The sequence below is a fragment of the Dendropsophus ebraccatus genome, chromosome 7, assembly GCF_027789765.1.
Source record: "Dendropsophus ebraccatus isolate aDenEbr1 chromosome 7, aDenEbr1.pat, whole genome shotgun sequence".
Classification (NCBI taxonomy): domain Eukaryota; kingdom Metazoa; phylum Chordata; class Amphibia; order Anura; family Hylidae; genus Dendropsophus; species Dendropsophus ebraccatus.
This window is the reverse complement of record NC_091460.1, coordinates 92,622,090-92,636,865: the sequence shown is the minus strand read 5'-3', so window position 1 is coordinate 92,636,865 and position 14,776 is coordinate 92,622,090. Positions and strand designations below refer to the sequence as shown.

Here is a 14,776-nt window from a genome sequence, read left to right as displayed (position 1 = left end):
CTTGTACATCACATTGCTAATGTTAGGAGCCCTGTGGGCGTTCCTGGGCCCCCACTGCACCATTTGCCCCTACATGTTGCCTCCTACACTCATGGGCACTTAAGACTAATTTACAGATTTTGTAGGATTAAAGTTCAAAAAAACATTGTGATTTACAAGCATTGGAGGAGCGAAGCTGGGAAGAGGAGGTACGGGGCTACCAGGAGCTATCAGCAGCTTCAATTAAAGCAGTTTTCCTTTAATTCCAACTGGGCATCCTATAATAGTTCTCCCAATAGTGTCCCATATAGTACATAACTCCTCCTTGTACTGCCAGATATACTATTTACTCCCCCAATAGTGTCCCATATAGTAGGTAACTTCCTACTTGTACTGCCATATATGCTATTTACTCCCCCCAATAGTGTCCCATATAGTAGGTAACTTCCTCCTTGTACTGCCATGTTATTTACTCCCCCAATAGTGTCCCATATAGTAGGTAACTTCCTACTTGTACTGCCATATATGCTATTTACTCCCCCCAATAGTGTCCCATATAGTAGGTAACTTCCTCCTTGTACTGCCATGTTATTTACTCCCCCCAATAGTGTCCCATATAGTAGGTAACTTCCTACTTGTACTGCCATATATGCTATTTACTCCCCCCAATAGTGTCCCATATAGTAGGTAACTTCCTCCTTGTACTGCCATGTTATTTACTCCCCCCAATAGTGTCCCATATAGTAGGTAACTTCCTACTTGTACTGCCATATATGCTATTTTCTCCCCCCAATAGTGTCCCATATAGTAGGTAACTTCCTCCTTGTACTGTTATACATGCTATTTACTCCCCCAATAGTGCCCCTATAGTAGGTAACTTCCTCCTATGCTCTCTGACAGGGGCGTAACTAGGATTCATGGGGCCCCATAGCAAAAAAAACTATATGGGGGCCCCCCAACATGCTTACCTGTCCCGGCAGTATGGTTCTGCCCCCCTTCGGCAGCTCTGAGACGCTGTCCCCTAGTGTGAAGTGGGTGAGGAGTAGCAGGTTGGGGTGAGTCCCTGTAGGTGTGGGGATCGCTTTGAGTCCGGTGGTGGTGGGGTGTTTGACACTGGGGTCCACTCATTATACAAACTACTATACAAGATGCTAGGAAAACTGTGAGACCCCGTTATACAGGATGCTAGGGAGGCTGAGTGACCCCATTATACAGGATGCTAGGGAGGCTGAGTGACCCCATTATACAGGATGCTGGGAAAGCTGGTGACCCCATTATAGAGGATGCTGGGAAAGCTGAGTGACCCCCATTTTACAGGATGCTGGGAAAGCTGAGTGACCCCCATTATACAGGATGCTGGGAAATCTGAATGACCCCATTATACAGGATGCTGGAAAAGCTGAGTGACCCCCATTTTACAGGATGCTGGGAAAGCTGAGTGACCCCCATTATACAGGATGCTGGGAAATCTGAATGACCCCATTATACAGGATGTTGGGAAAGCTGAGTGACCCCATTATACAGGATGCTAGGGAAGCTGAGTGACCCCATTATACAGGATACCAGGGAGGCTGAGTGACCCCATTATACAGGATACCAGGGAGGCCGAGTGACCCCATTATACAGGATGCCAGGGAAGCTGGTGACCCCATTATACAGGATGCTGGGAAAGCTGAGTTAGCCCATTATACAGGATGCTGGGAAAGCTGACTGACCCCATTATACAGGATACCAGGGAAGCTGACTGACCCCATTATACCAGATGCTAGGGAAGCTGGTGACACCATTATACAGGATGCCTGGGAAGCTGGTGACCCCATTATACAGGATGCTGGGAAACTGATTGACCCCATTATACAGGATGCCAGGGAAGCTGGTGACCCCATTATACAGGATGCTGGGAAAGCTGGTGACCCCATTATACAGGATGCTGGGAAGCTGAGTGACTCCATTATACAAGATGCCAGGGAAGCTGAGTGACCCCATTATACAGGATGCCAGGGAAGCTGAGTGACCCCCATTATACAGGATGCTGGGAAAGCTGAGTGACCCCCATTATACAGGATGCTGGGAAATCTGAATGACCCCATTATACAGGATGCTGGGAAAGCTGAGTGACCCCATTATACAGGATACCAGGGAGGCTGAGTGACACCATTATACAGGATGCTGGGAAAGCTGAGTGGCCCCATTATACAGGATGCTGGGAAAGCTGAGTGACCCCATTATATAGGATGCTGGGAAAGCTGAGTTAGCCCATTATACAGGATACCAGGGAGGCTGAGTGACACCATTATACAGGATGCTGGGAAAGCTGAGTGGCCCCATTATACAGGATGCTGGGAAAGCTGAGTGACCCCATTATATAGGATGCTGGGAAAGCTGAGTGACCCCATTATACAGGATACCAGGGAGGCCGAGTGACCCCATTATACAGGATGCCAGGGAAGCTGGTGACCCCATTATACAGGATGCTGGGAAAGCTGAGTTAGCCCATTATACAGGATGCTGGGAAAGCTGAGTGACCCCATTATACAGGATACCAGGGAAGCTGACTGACCCCATTATACCAGATGCTAGGGAAGCTGGTGACCCCATTATACAGGATGCCAGGGAAGCTGGTGACCCCATTATACAGGATGCTGGGAAACTGATTGACCCCATTATACAGGATGCCAGGGAAGCTGGTGACCCCATTATACAGGATGCTGGGAAAGCTGGTGACCCCATTATACAGGATGCTGGGAAGCTGAGTGACTCCATTATACAAGATGCCAGGGAAGCTGAGTGACCCCATTATACAGGATGTCAGGGAAGCTGAGTGACCCCATTATACAGGATGCCAGGGAAGCTGGGGACCCCATTATACAGGATGCTAGGGAGGCTGAGTGACCCCATTATACAGGATGCTAGGGAGGCTGAGTGACCCCATTATACAGGATGCTGGGAAAGCTGGTGACCCCATTATACAGGATGCTGGGAAAGCTGAGTGACCCCCATTATACAGGATGCTGGGAAAGCTGAGTGACCCCCATTATACAGGATGCTGGGAAATCTGAATGACCCCATTATACAGGATGCTGGGAAAGCTGAGTGACCCCATTATACAGGATGCTAGGGAAGCTGAGTGACCCCATTATACAGGATACCAGGGAGGCTGAGTGACCCCATTATACAGGATACCAGGGAGGCTGAGTGACACCATTATACAGGATGCTGGGAAAGCTGAGTGGCCCCATTATACAGGATGCTGGGAAAGCTGAGTGACCCCATTATATAGGATGCTGGGAAAGCTGAGTTAGCCCATTATACAGGAATGCTGAGAAAGCTGACTGACCCCATTATACAGGATACCAGGGAAGCTGACTGACCCCATTATACCAGATGCTAGGGAAGCCGGTGACCCCATTATACAGGATGCCAGGGAAGCTGGTGACCCCATTATACAGGATGCTGGGAAACTGACTGACCCCATTATACAGGATGCCAAGGAAGCTGGTGACCCCATTATACAGGATGCTGGGAAAGCTGGTGAACCCATTATACAGGATGCTGGGAAGCTGAGTGACTCCATTATACAGGATGCCAGGGAAGCTGAGTGACCCCATTATACAGGATGCCAGGGAAGCTGAGTGACCCCATTATACAGGATGTCAGGGAAGCTGAGTGACCCCATTATACAGGATGCCAGGGAAGCTGGGGACCCCATTATACAGGATGCCTGGGAAGCTGGTGACCCCATTATACAGGATGCCAGGGAAGCTGTGTGACCCCATTATACAGGATGCTGTGGAGCTGGTGACCCCATTATACTTACCACCCTTCCAGTTGTCCATGGCATCTTTCCTCCTCTGACCCTGTGTACTCTGCTAGTGGGTGCCGGGGGCGGGGCTTACCGGGACATACTCGGGACTATTGGCAACTATGGAGAGGGGTCGCTCCCAGGCTGTGGCTCTCCTCCATCTGAAGGAATGCGCCCGGTGCATAACGTCACTTGCCTGTGCCGGGATGCCACTTTTCTCTCAGCACAGCTCCCACAGCTCTCACAGCTCCCTGTATGTATTCCCAGAGCGAGGCTGGGCCCAGCAGACAGCTCCACCCACTGCACACACAGTAGGCTTCTCCTCCTCCTGCATCAATGTTATGGGGCTGGCAGCACAGTGTGCAATGATAAGTGTGTGACAGTGTGGTGTCCAGCAGCGGCCCTGACTCCGGCAACAGCCCGAAACAGCTAATTAAGCAGCAGTGCTGCGGCGGCTTAATCAGCTGCTTCGGGGCGCTGCCGGACACCAAACTGTTGCACGCTGTCACAGCCCGGCGGCCCACAGACTAACAATCTGGGCAGCCCAGTGGGCATTTGCCCGATCTGCCAGATTGTCAGTCCGGGCCTGCAAGGAAGAGAGGGAGATCTCTGTTTCAATAATCTTGCACTGATAACCCCTGACCTTTGCATGGAGCTCTGCACATTTTCCTACTTGATTGCAGCAGCCGGAGAGCAGAGGTTATCAGAGCAGTGAAGCAGAGATCTCCTTGTCCTCTGCTTATTAACCCCTTTTTATGTTACAGCATGTAAGTGAACATTGGGTCACTTACACTCTGCAGTACATAAGGGGTTAAGCAGATGGACACAGGACGGCTGTTATCTTCCCTGTGCATCCCCGGTGCCCCCCTCCTGCAAGGGCCCCATAGCAAATGCCTGCCCTGCCTCTATGGTAGCTACGCCACTGGTAGTGCCTGGTACAGGAGGAGGCAGTGTAGTGATTGGATACTGGGACACCTCACATGGAATCGTTGTTCTCTGTTGCTGCTTTTTGGATTTTGTGTTTGTTTACACAAATAACTTCCAGGTCACAGGGGCATCAGAGCTCTACAAGCCTATAGCTCCACCCCTTCCTCTCTGAATCTAGCTCCACCCTCTCTACCCAAAGGCCCTGAGCAAACACAGTGGAATTCCGTGGCGGAGAATGCCATAATGCTCAGTGTCCTGCTGTAAGTGAATGAGAGGGTACGCGTCTTTTGAGCAGCATGGTGGCTCAGTGTCTGCCAATTACTTATATATCAAATAAACTAGTTTTTTGAATCTTTTATCTGTTGTAGGACAACAAACCCCTGCACACATGTACATGTTAGACTTGATTTTATATACGCTACAGTAGCCATCCTGCAGGTGGGTGGGGTCTCAATGAGCCAGGATTCTGCTGCAAGTTCACCTTAGCAAGAAAGAGAATGGTGACTGACTTGAGGTGAAGTATCATCTCTCCTCTCTATGTTACAGACAGCAGCACTGCCCTAACCCTGTACAGTAGTAACAATATAGGGGAAGGCCTCTAAAATGAAATCTAGAATCTGTTTCTCTGCACAAGTTTTTATAAATTCCCTTTCCTTTATTTCCCCATTTCCTTTATTTATATAGCTCCAACCTATTCTGTAGTGCTGCACAGAGATTGTAGTCACTCATATTGGTCCCTGTCCCCTTTGGGGCTCACAGTGTTTTGAAGGGTTTGACAAAATCCATGCAAACATAGGGGAGCTAAATATAGCTTTTATCCCAGATCCCCAACACTACAAAGCAACATGGCTAACCTCTGTGCCACTCATAATATAGCTTTCAGCTCCTGGTCTCCTCCATGTCATGCTGTCCTTACTGCTGCAGTTCCTACTGAACTAAGATGTTAGCTCCTCCTAAAGTGGCGTGGCTAAATCAATGTGTATGCATAACCCCACCCACCTGATAACTCACTGCTCCCTCACTGGCAGAAACAGGAAACAGAAAGGGAACATGACAGGCAGAATGGTCGTGTGCAGGGCCGGCGTCAGCACCCGGCTTACTCGGGCAAGTGTCGGGGCCCACAGCCGCTCGAGGGGCCACCCCGGCACTTGCCCAAGTAATGATTAACCGCATGCCCTTCATGATGTCCAGGGCCTCCCTCCACTGCGCCGCGGGGATGGATCATCCGGCAGGCGCGATGACATCATCGCTCTGCCCTGCTGGGGAGATCCCATGATCCATCCAGCGCTGCGGAGGGAGGCCCACCTCAGGACGTCTTGGAGGGGGAGAGTGGCGTCCCGCCGCATCCCCTCCCCGAGACTCAGGGTCGGCAGCACCCCACCCGGGTGACAGCGATGCTGACCTTGATTCCCGGGGAGGGGATGTGGCGGGACGGCACTCTCCCCCTCCATGACGTCCTGAGCTGGGCCTCCCTCCGCAGCGCTGGATGGATCATGGGATCTCCCCAGCAGGGCAGAGTGATGATGTCATCGCGCCTGCCGGATGATCCATCCCCCTGGCGCACAGAAGGGAGAGGTGAGCTGGAAGAGGGAAGACCCGTCCCCTGGCGGGATGAGGTGAGTATGCCTTTTTGTTTGTTTATTTGTGTTACTATGGGGGATCAGCAGGGGGCATTACTATGGGGGGTCAGCAGGGGACATTACTATGGGGGGATCAGCAGGGGACATTACTATGGGGGGGTCAGCAGGGGCATTACTATGGGGGGATCAGCAGGGGACATTACTATGTAGGATCAGCAGGGGACATTACTATGGGGGGGTCAGCAGGGACATTACTATGGGGGGTCAGCAGGGACATTACTATGGGGGGGTCAGCAGGGGCATTACTATGGGGGGATCAGCAGGGACATTACTATGGGGGGGGGGGTCAGCAGGGGACATTACTATGGGGGGATCAGCAGGGGCATTACTATGGGGGGATCAGCAGGGGACATTACTATGGGGGGATCAGCAGGGGACATTACTATGGGGGGATCAGCAGGGGAAATTACTATGGGGCATCAGCAGGGGACATTACTATGGGGGATCAGCAGGGGAAATTACTATGGGGGATCAGCAGGGGACATTACTATGGGGGATCAACAGGGGACATTACTATGGGGGATCAGCAGGGGACATTACTATGGGGGGATCAGCAGGGGAAATTACTATGGGGGATCAGCAGGGGACATTACTATGGGGGATCAGCAGGAGACATTACTATGGGGGATCAGCGGGGGACATTACTATGGGGACAAAGGACATTTTTACTATATGGGGGGCACAGCATGAGGACATTATTACTATATTGGGGACATAGCATGGGATCCTACATACAGGACCCACATACCTCCTTACTTTACTGCACATAACACCAAGCAGCAGAATTACTACTGTATAGGAGCCTATGGGTGGGAAGGAAGTTGCTGGAAATGTGCAGAGCCTAAGATGGTTTGTCTGACAGGTTCTGAAGGGAAGAATTGTAGCTGCAAGAAATCATCTTGGTGGTCTGGGCCAGATGGAGAGAAAACGGAGAGCGATCCCCTCAGATCAAAGAAGACGTCACCTGTGAGTTACTGAATTACGTTTTTTATTTCCCGGTATTTTGTCAAACTTTATTTGACCTGTATGCTGGGACCCTTCACAGCATCTCTCCATTCTGTGTAGGGGATCAGCAGTGTATTATATACTTATTATCCTCCCCCTGTATGAGTGTGTATATATCTCTCCATTCTGTGTAGGTACACAGCAGTGTATTATATACTTATTATCCTCCTGTATGAGTATGTATATATATGCCCAAGAGATAGATATATCAACACTCATACAGGAGGGGGGGATAATAAGTATATAATTACACTGCTGTATACCTACACAGAATGAGGAGATATATTCACACTCATACAGAGAATCGAGAGATAGAGACCCGAGACCCTCTAACAATGATGCCACATAAACAAAGGGGCCCACTGAGGCTCTCTCGACCAAGGGCCCACAAAATCCTGGAGCCGGCCCTGGTCGTGTGACTAAGCATGAGAACACAATAAGGGCTCTAAATAAAACATAGAAGTGTATGTAGAATATACAACACCCACAGTCTATGCAACGCTAATTTATTTAAAAAATCCCAGACAATCTCTTTAAATGCATAAAGATTCTGTGTTGGACTGGGGTATCTTGAGCACATCAGAGGAAATCATTCTCGGCCTACCCATCAGCCTACCGCATACTTAGGATATTGTTCACACTGAGCAAATCCACTGCGGAATCTCGCCTTGCTCAGTGTCCCGATGTGAGTAAATGAAAAGGCGCACTCCTCCGCTGCCGCCACTCTGCGCTCTAAGAAGTGACATGTCACTTCTTTGAGTGGAGAGCAGCGGCTGCGGAGGAGCGCGCACTCTCTCATAGACGGCTATGACACACTGAGACAGGTGGAGTTCGGCGGCTGAATTCCGCCTGTTTTACTCAGTGTGAACATACCCTTAAGGTAAATACAATAGTCATACAGTTGCTAAATAACCTCAATATGTAAAGAGCAGATATTATTGCCCATGCACCCCTATGTTCTTTGTCAAAAAGGAGTAACGCTGATCTAAATGTACACGTTCGGAAACATTTTCGTTTTTGTGGCCTAGCACCAAAAATTTTTTTTAAATGTCTATGGGGTTGAAATACTCACCTAACCCCTAGATGATTTCCTAAGGAATCTGATTTCCAAAATAGGGTCGGGGGGGGGGGGGGGTAATTCTACTTTATTGATTAGAACTTTTATCATTGAAGCTCGAGTTGAAATTTATCACGCTGCATCTCACACTCAAAGCAACTAATCACAGTGCAAATTTTATTTTACTAGAGCTTGTTAGGATATAAAACCTGTAATTTCAAGCAGGATGATAAATGTGGGCCATTATATCTATTTATCTTACATTGATGCAGCCATGGCTTCATTCATTTCCCAGGCTTTATAGCTAAAATCTTTTAATGTTCCTTTCTTGATCATTGACTATAGAGAGCTTGCATTCTGGAAGATGAAGTTCGTATAAAACCAATTGTGCAGTACACTAATAGTAGTGTAGAAAAATGTTATTGATTCCACAACATTTAAAGGTAAACTCTACAGATTTTTTTTCTTTCAAATCATTTGGTGTCTGAAAGTTACAAATCTGTATAACTGACAGTTGATTTGATAATAATTGGAGATCCCCTTTAAGCTCTCTTGCAAGTGATTTCTCTTTTGTAAGTTACTATAGAAATTTTCGGAATTTCTTTAAATGTGCAACATGTAGGTGTTACAAAGTCTCAAGTAGACTGACCCTAATGGTGCGTTTACACAGGCAGATTTATCTGACAGATTTTGAAAGCCAAAGCCAGGTATGGATTTGAAAAGAGGAGAAATCTCAGTCTTTCCTTTATGACCCGTTCCCTGTTTTTGGTCTGTTTCTGGTTTTGGCTTAAAAAATCTGTCAGATAAATCTTGCCTGTGTAAACGCACCATTAGGGTCAATTTACACAAAAAGATTATCTGACAGATTATCTGCCAAAGATTTCAAGCCAAAGCCAGAAAGATACTATAAACAGAGATCAGGTAATAAAGGAAAGCCTGAGATTTTTCCTCTTTTGAAACCCATCCCTGGCTTTGGCTTCAAATCTTTGGCAGATAATCAGTCAGATAATCTTTCTGTGTAAATGGACCCTTAGTGGGGCCATGTATACATTTTACCTTTCCCGTTCAGAATGTGGATGACTTGTCAACTTTCTACTGCAATCATTTGTTCAAACATCCTAACCTTGATAAGGGCACAGTTATATTAATGACTTTTCCCTCCTTGTTTAGCTTTCAGCAGAGCTCCAATTCCTATGGCAGTTGTTCGAAGGGAGTTGTCGTGTGAAAGCTACCCCATAGAGCTGCGCTGCCCAGGAACCGATGTAATCATGATTGAAAGTGCCAACTATGGAAGAACAGACGATAAAATCTGTGACTCAGATCCAGCTCAGATGGAGAACATTCGATGTTATCTTCCAGATGCCTACAAGATAATGTCTCAGCGGTAATATTTTATTTATTTCTTCACAGATTTCACTTTCTCCACCCATTGTCTTGTGTTTCCCTGTCTATTAATGCGCAATGGCCCAAATGTATCTAGTATTATCTACCTGTGTAAAACAAAACTGCTGTAATATTTTGATGGCAAATTGCTGCAGTTTTTGTTTTATACAGATATATCTTGGCCTATGATTGTAATTTGTCAGTATGTGTCTGTGGTTTTATAATAACAGTGAGGTAGTAGATGGCCCCCTTTGCTGCTGCTGTCCACTAGTAGAAAACACTGCCCCCATCCCATCACCAGCACACATACCCCAGTCCCCTCGCCCCCTCATCCATTGACCCAGCATACGTCCCCAGTCCCCCCCCCCCCCCATACCTTAACCAACATACACCCCTACCATTTAGGTTACCAGTAAGAATACTCACCAGCTTGCTGAATGGTCATGTCTAGTTATCAGTAAGCATAAACATGGCGCCTTTAAGCCACAGATTGCGAGGCAGTGCAAGATCATGGCTCTGCTGTGCATCCAATCAGGAGAGCCGTGGAGCGCATGTCCAGGCGGTGCATCCGGCTGGGCCAGGCCTGGAAACACCGTCAAGGACTTCTCAGAATGCAGCTGCATGCGGCTGTGTGTCCGCGAACATGGCTACGTGTGTCAGTGCTGACACATGTTTCTTAGGTTCGCCATCACAGCCCTAGTAGATGCTCTCTTTTCTGTTACTCTCCCCTTGTAGATGGCCCCCTGTTCTGTTGCTCTCCCCTAGTAGTTGCCCCCTGTGTTTCTGATCTCCCCTTGTTGATGGCCCCTTGTACTGCTGCTGTCCCCTAGTAGATGCCCCCTGTGCTGTTGCAGTCTTTTTGTATATGTAGAGTGTACCCAAGCCATGTCCATTCAGTTCAGTAAACCAAACATAGTCCACTAGTATATGTTTGGTTTGGTCCATTTCTGTGCAGGTAGTCTTTTTGTGAGTCCTTGCCCTAAAAAGAACAGTCCCTAAAAAGAACAGTAACATGTAGAAGGCTGTAAAAATTGACAGTAGCAATTAGGGCTGGGTGATATGGCCAAAAAATAAAATCTCAATTTTTTAATTCTCAATTCAAATTTAATTTTTTTTCTTTTTTTGCGAAATAAACAGAACATTTTTCTTCTTGCAGCGTCAGATAATATTTTAATGACTGTATTACTTCCCAGTGTAACAGTGCTCCCATGTAGTAAACAAGCCCCCTCTGTGGCCCCCATATAGTATAGGAGGTCTTCTTTGTGCCTCCATCTAGGTAGGGTGCAGTTGTGGAGGTATAGTGGATAAGAGGGGAAGCAGTACAAGTAAAGATGAGGGGTGAAGTAGTGGAGGTATAGTGGAAAAGGGTTGTAGTAGTAGTACAGGTATAGATGAGGGGTGTAGTAGTAGTAGCATAGGAACAGAGTAGTACAGGAACATGTTGAAAGACCAACAATCTAGATAGCAGTGTCATCACTTGTAATAGGAACAGCAGCAGCAGACCACAGCTATCTTCTCTGGGCTGCCCGGACAATCCAGCGATCACCCGGGCAGCTCCCCCACAGCGGCCAGCCCCCCCCCCCCCCCCGGCCCTTACCCGCTTGCTGCCGGCCTATGTAATAGTGTCGACAGCGAGCAGAGAACGAGGAGCAAGCGATCGCTGACCTGACAGGTCGGCACTCATTTGCTCCCTCTTGTCGTCCCGTGTAATAGGGGCTTTACACACAACAGAACTCAACGCATCAGCTGACAGCCCTGGCACACCAATCTAACCATACAGACAACCCAAACTGCTCTCCACTTAGCACCTCCCTTGACCCAATCCCATCCCACCTTATCACCAACCTTACCTCAGTGTTTGTCCCAGCACTAACTCATCTCTTTAATCCTTCAGTAGCTACTGGCATCTTTCCTTCTCCATATAAACATGCAACCATCACACCCATCCTTTAAAAGCCATCCATTGTACCAGCCTCTTTATCTTGTTTCCAGCCCTCACTTCTCCCCTTTCCTATGAAAACTGATTAAACAACTTGTCTACCTTGAACTTTCCTCCCACTTCTCATCCAACTTAGGGTCCTATTAAACGGAGCGATTTTTTATGACTAACGATAAACGATCGCAAACAAGATTGTTTATCGTTAACCTGAAATCGTTTACCATATTACACAGAACGATGGTCGTTAGTCACAATCGTTACCACAATTGTTATTGCGATCATTACTATGATCGTTTACTCCTTCTGATTAGGGATGAGCGCAGGGGCGTAACTAGGATTCATGGGGCCCCATAGCAAAGAACTGTATGCCCCCCCCCCCTCCCCTCCCAGACACACACTCACCTGGCCTGGCGCAGTTCCCCGGCGTGCCACTCATGCACCATGGAGCTGGGAGAATAAAGGAATGCTGCGTCTGGCAAAGTGAGTATGTGTATGGAGGGGGTTGGGGAGCTCTTGTAGCAGGACATGGTGGGGGTTATAGTTCTCTGTGGGTAATCCTACCTGACCTGGTTCCTGCTCTGGCCTCCTCTTCTGGTCCTGTCCTGCCTGGTAGGGAGAGCTTTCGTCCAGGAGGAGTGGGAGAACGGGGGTCACGGGCGGCCCAGAAACACCATCTGGGGGGCTCCAGGACACTGCTCCAGTATTAGTGAGGTGGCAGAGGGACGGCAGGGACAGGGATCTGTGGCAACGGGGCGCTGGGGCCGCACCGACACGCTGCTCCGGGGAAGGGGGGGAGCTCTCATTGGTGGGACGCGGAGGAGGGTGGGTGTCAGAGATGGGCCACTCCTACGGCCATGACGGACGAAGCGGGGTGCTGGCTCACGGGGGGGTGGGGAAGCGATTGCAGGGGGCGTGTCCTGAGATGCCGATGTCGTGGCATCATTAAAGCAGGCCATGGGGGGCACGCGGCTGCGTGCCCTGCCTTTATGCCAAATATTTACAAGAGGGCCATAAGCCCAAAAACTCAAAAGAGCTAATTCCCACTAGTAAAATATAACTTTTATTGGCTCATGTTAAAAGTAAAAACCATTAGTGCGATTTAAAATATACGCACTCCTAATGCCCAGATAACATCTCATCCCAGTAAGGGGATAATACCCCAATGGCTTAGTAGCTGCAGACTACCCGCTAATAAATACAATATTTGTCTTTTTAGTGATTTATGGACAAAGAAGTGCTATTTAAAATACACAGCGCATAGCCCCTCAACTAGTTTCACCCGCTCTCGGGCGTTATCAGGAGGTGGGCTTATGACACTGCCTTTATGGTAGCTACGCCACTGGATAAGGGGTGTAGTAGTGGAGGTATAGGGGATAAGGGGTGTAGTAGTGGAGGTATAGTGGATATGAGGTGTAGTAGTGGAGGTGTAGTGGATGTGGGGTGTAGTAGTGGAGGTATAGTGGATATGAGGTGTAGAAGTGGAGGTATAGTGGATATGGGGTGTAGTAGTGGAGGTATAGTGGATGTGGGGTGTAGTAGTGGAGGTATAGTGGATATGGGGTGTAGTAGAGGATGACTGAGGGTGACTGGGGGGAAACTGAATGGGACTGGGGGACACTGAAGGGGAATGGGGTAAAACTGAAGGGGACTGGGGTGACACTGAAGGGGAATGGGGTAAAACTGAGGGGGACTGGGGGGACTGAGGGGGAATGGGGTATACTGAGGGGGAATGGGGTTACTGAGGGGTAATAAGGGGACTGGGGTGACACTGAAGGGGACTGGTGGGACACTGAAGGGGAATGGGGTAAAACTGAAGGGGACTGGGGTGACACTGAAGGGGACTGGGGTGACTGAGGGGGAATTAGGGGACTGGGGTGACTGAAGGGGGACACTGAAGGTTGCTGGGGCACACTGAGGGGGACTGGGGGGAATTAGGGGAATGGGGGGGACACTGAGCGGGACTGGGATGACTGAGAGGGAATTAAGGACTGAGGGGGGACACTGAAGGGGACTGGGGGGACACTGAGGGGGAATTAGCGGAATGGAGGGGACACTGAGGGGGACTGGGGTGACCTAGGGGGAATAGGGGGACACTGAGGGGGACTGGGGTGACTGAGGGGGAATTAGGGGACGGGTGACTGAGGGGGGACACTGAGGGGACTGAGGGGGAATTAGGGGACTGGGGTGACTGAGGGTGACTGGGGTGACTGAGGGGAAATTAGGGGACTGGGGTGACTGAGGGGGGACACTGAAGGGGACTGGGGGGACACTGAGGGGGACTGAGGGGGAATTAGGGGACTGGGGTGACTGAGGGGGGACACTGAGGGGGACTGGGGTGACTGAGGGGAAATTAGGGGACTGGGGTGACTGAGGGGAGACACTGAGGGGGACTGGGGCAGCTGGGGGTGATTGGAGCAGGAGGGCACAAACACCTCCTCCTCCTCTCACCTCCACACACACGTTCCCCTCCCGGCCAGACATGGAGCTCCCCGATCTCTGGAAGCAGCCGCAGGGACCACAGGAGAGGGTGATCACGTCGCTGCGGGTCCTGGAGCTGTACAGTGGTACGGGGTCTGCATTGATCCCGCTGTACAGCTCCAGGACCTGCAGCGGCGTGATCACCCTCTCCTGTGGTCCCTGCAGCCGCCTACAGAGACCGGAGAACTCCATGTCTGGCCGGGAGGGGAGCGGGACGCCTGGTGGAAGGGGCAGGGGCAGCTCAGCGGCGCCGCTGTTAAGCAGATGGAGGCCGCCGGCACCGCACTGCCCCTCTGCAGCCTGCTTACCCCATGGTAGCTACGCCAGTAGATGAGCGAACTTTTGAAAAGTTTGGTTCGGTTCGGTTCGATCCGGCGAACATTCGTGAAGTTCAGATTCGTACGAACCAAACCTGAAACTAACCTTGCTTTAACGGCTGAATAATTGCAGCTACAATAGTGGGAGTCTAATAGGGTATAGTTTCGTTTAGTTGCAGTTGCTATCAGAATGAAAAAAATTTGAAAAAATCAAAGTGCAAAAATAGTGAAAAAAAATTAGCCAAGGTG

The 14,776-nt window shown here is 49.4% G+C and overlaps 1 protein-coding gene across 2 annotated transcripts in view; it reads left to right on the top strand.

The window, feature by feature from the left end:
* Positions 1-14,776, top strand: part of ADGRL3 (adhesion G protein-coupled receptor L3) — a 643,814-nt gene that overhangs the window by 224,504 nt on the left and 404,534 nt on the right. For both annotated transcript variants that reach the window (XM_069977905.1, XM_069977904.1), the window contains exon 4: positions 9,581-9,794. In XM_069977905.1, coding sequence (XP_069834006.1) covers positions 9,581-9,794 — 214 coding nt within the window. The remainder of the gene's footprint in view (positions 1-9,580; positions 9,795-14,776) is intronic.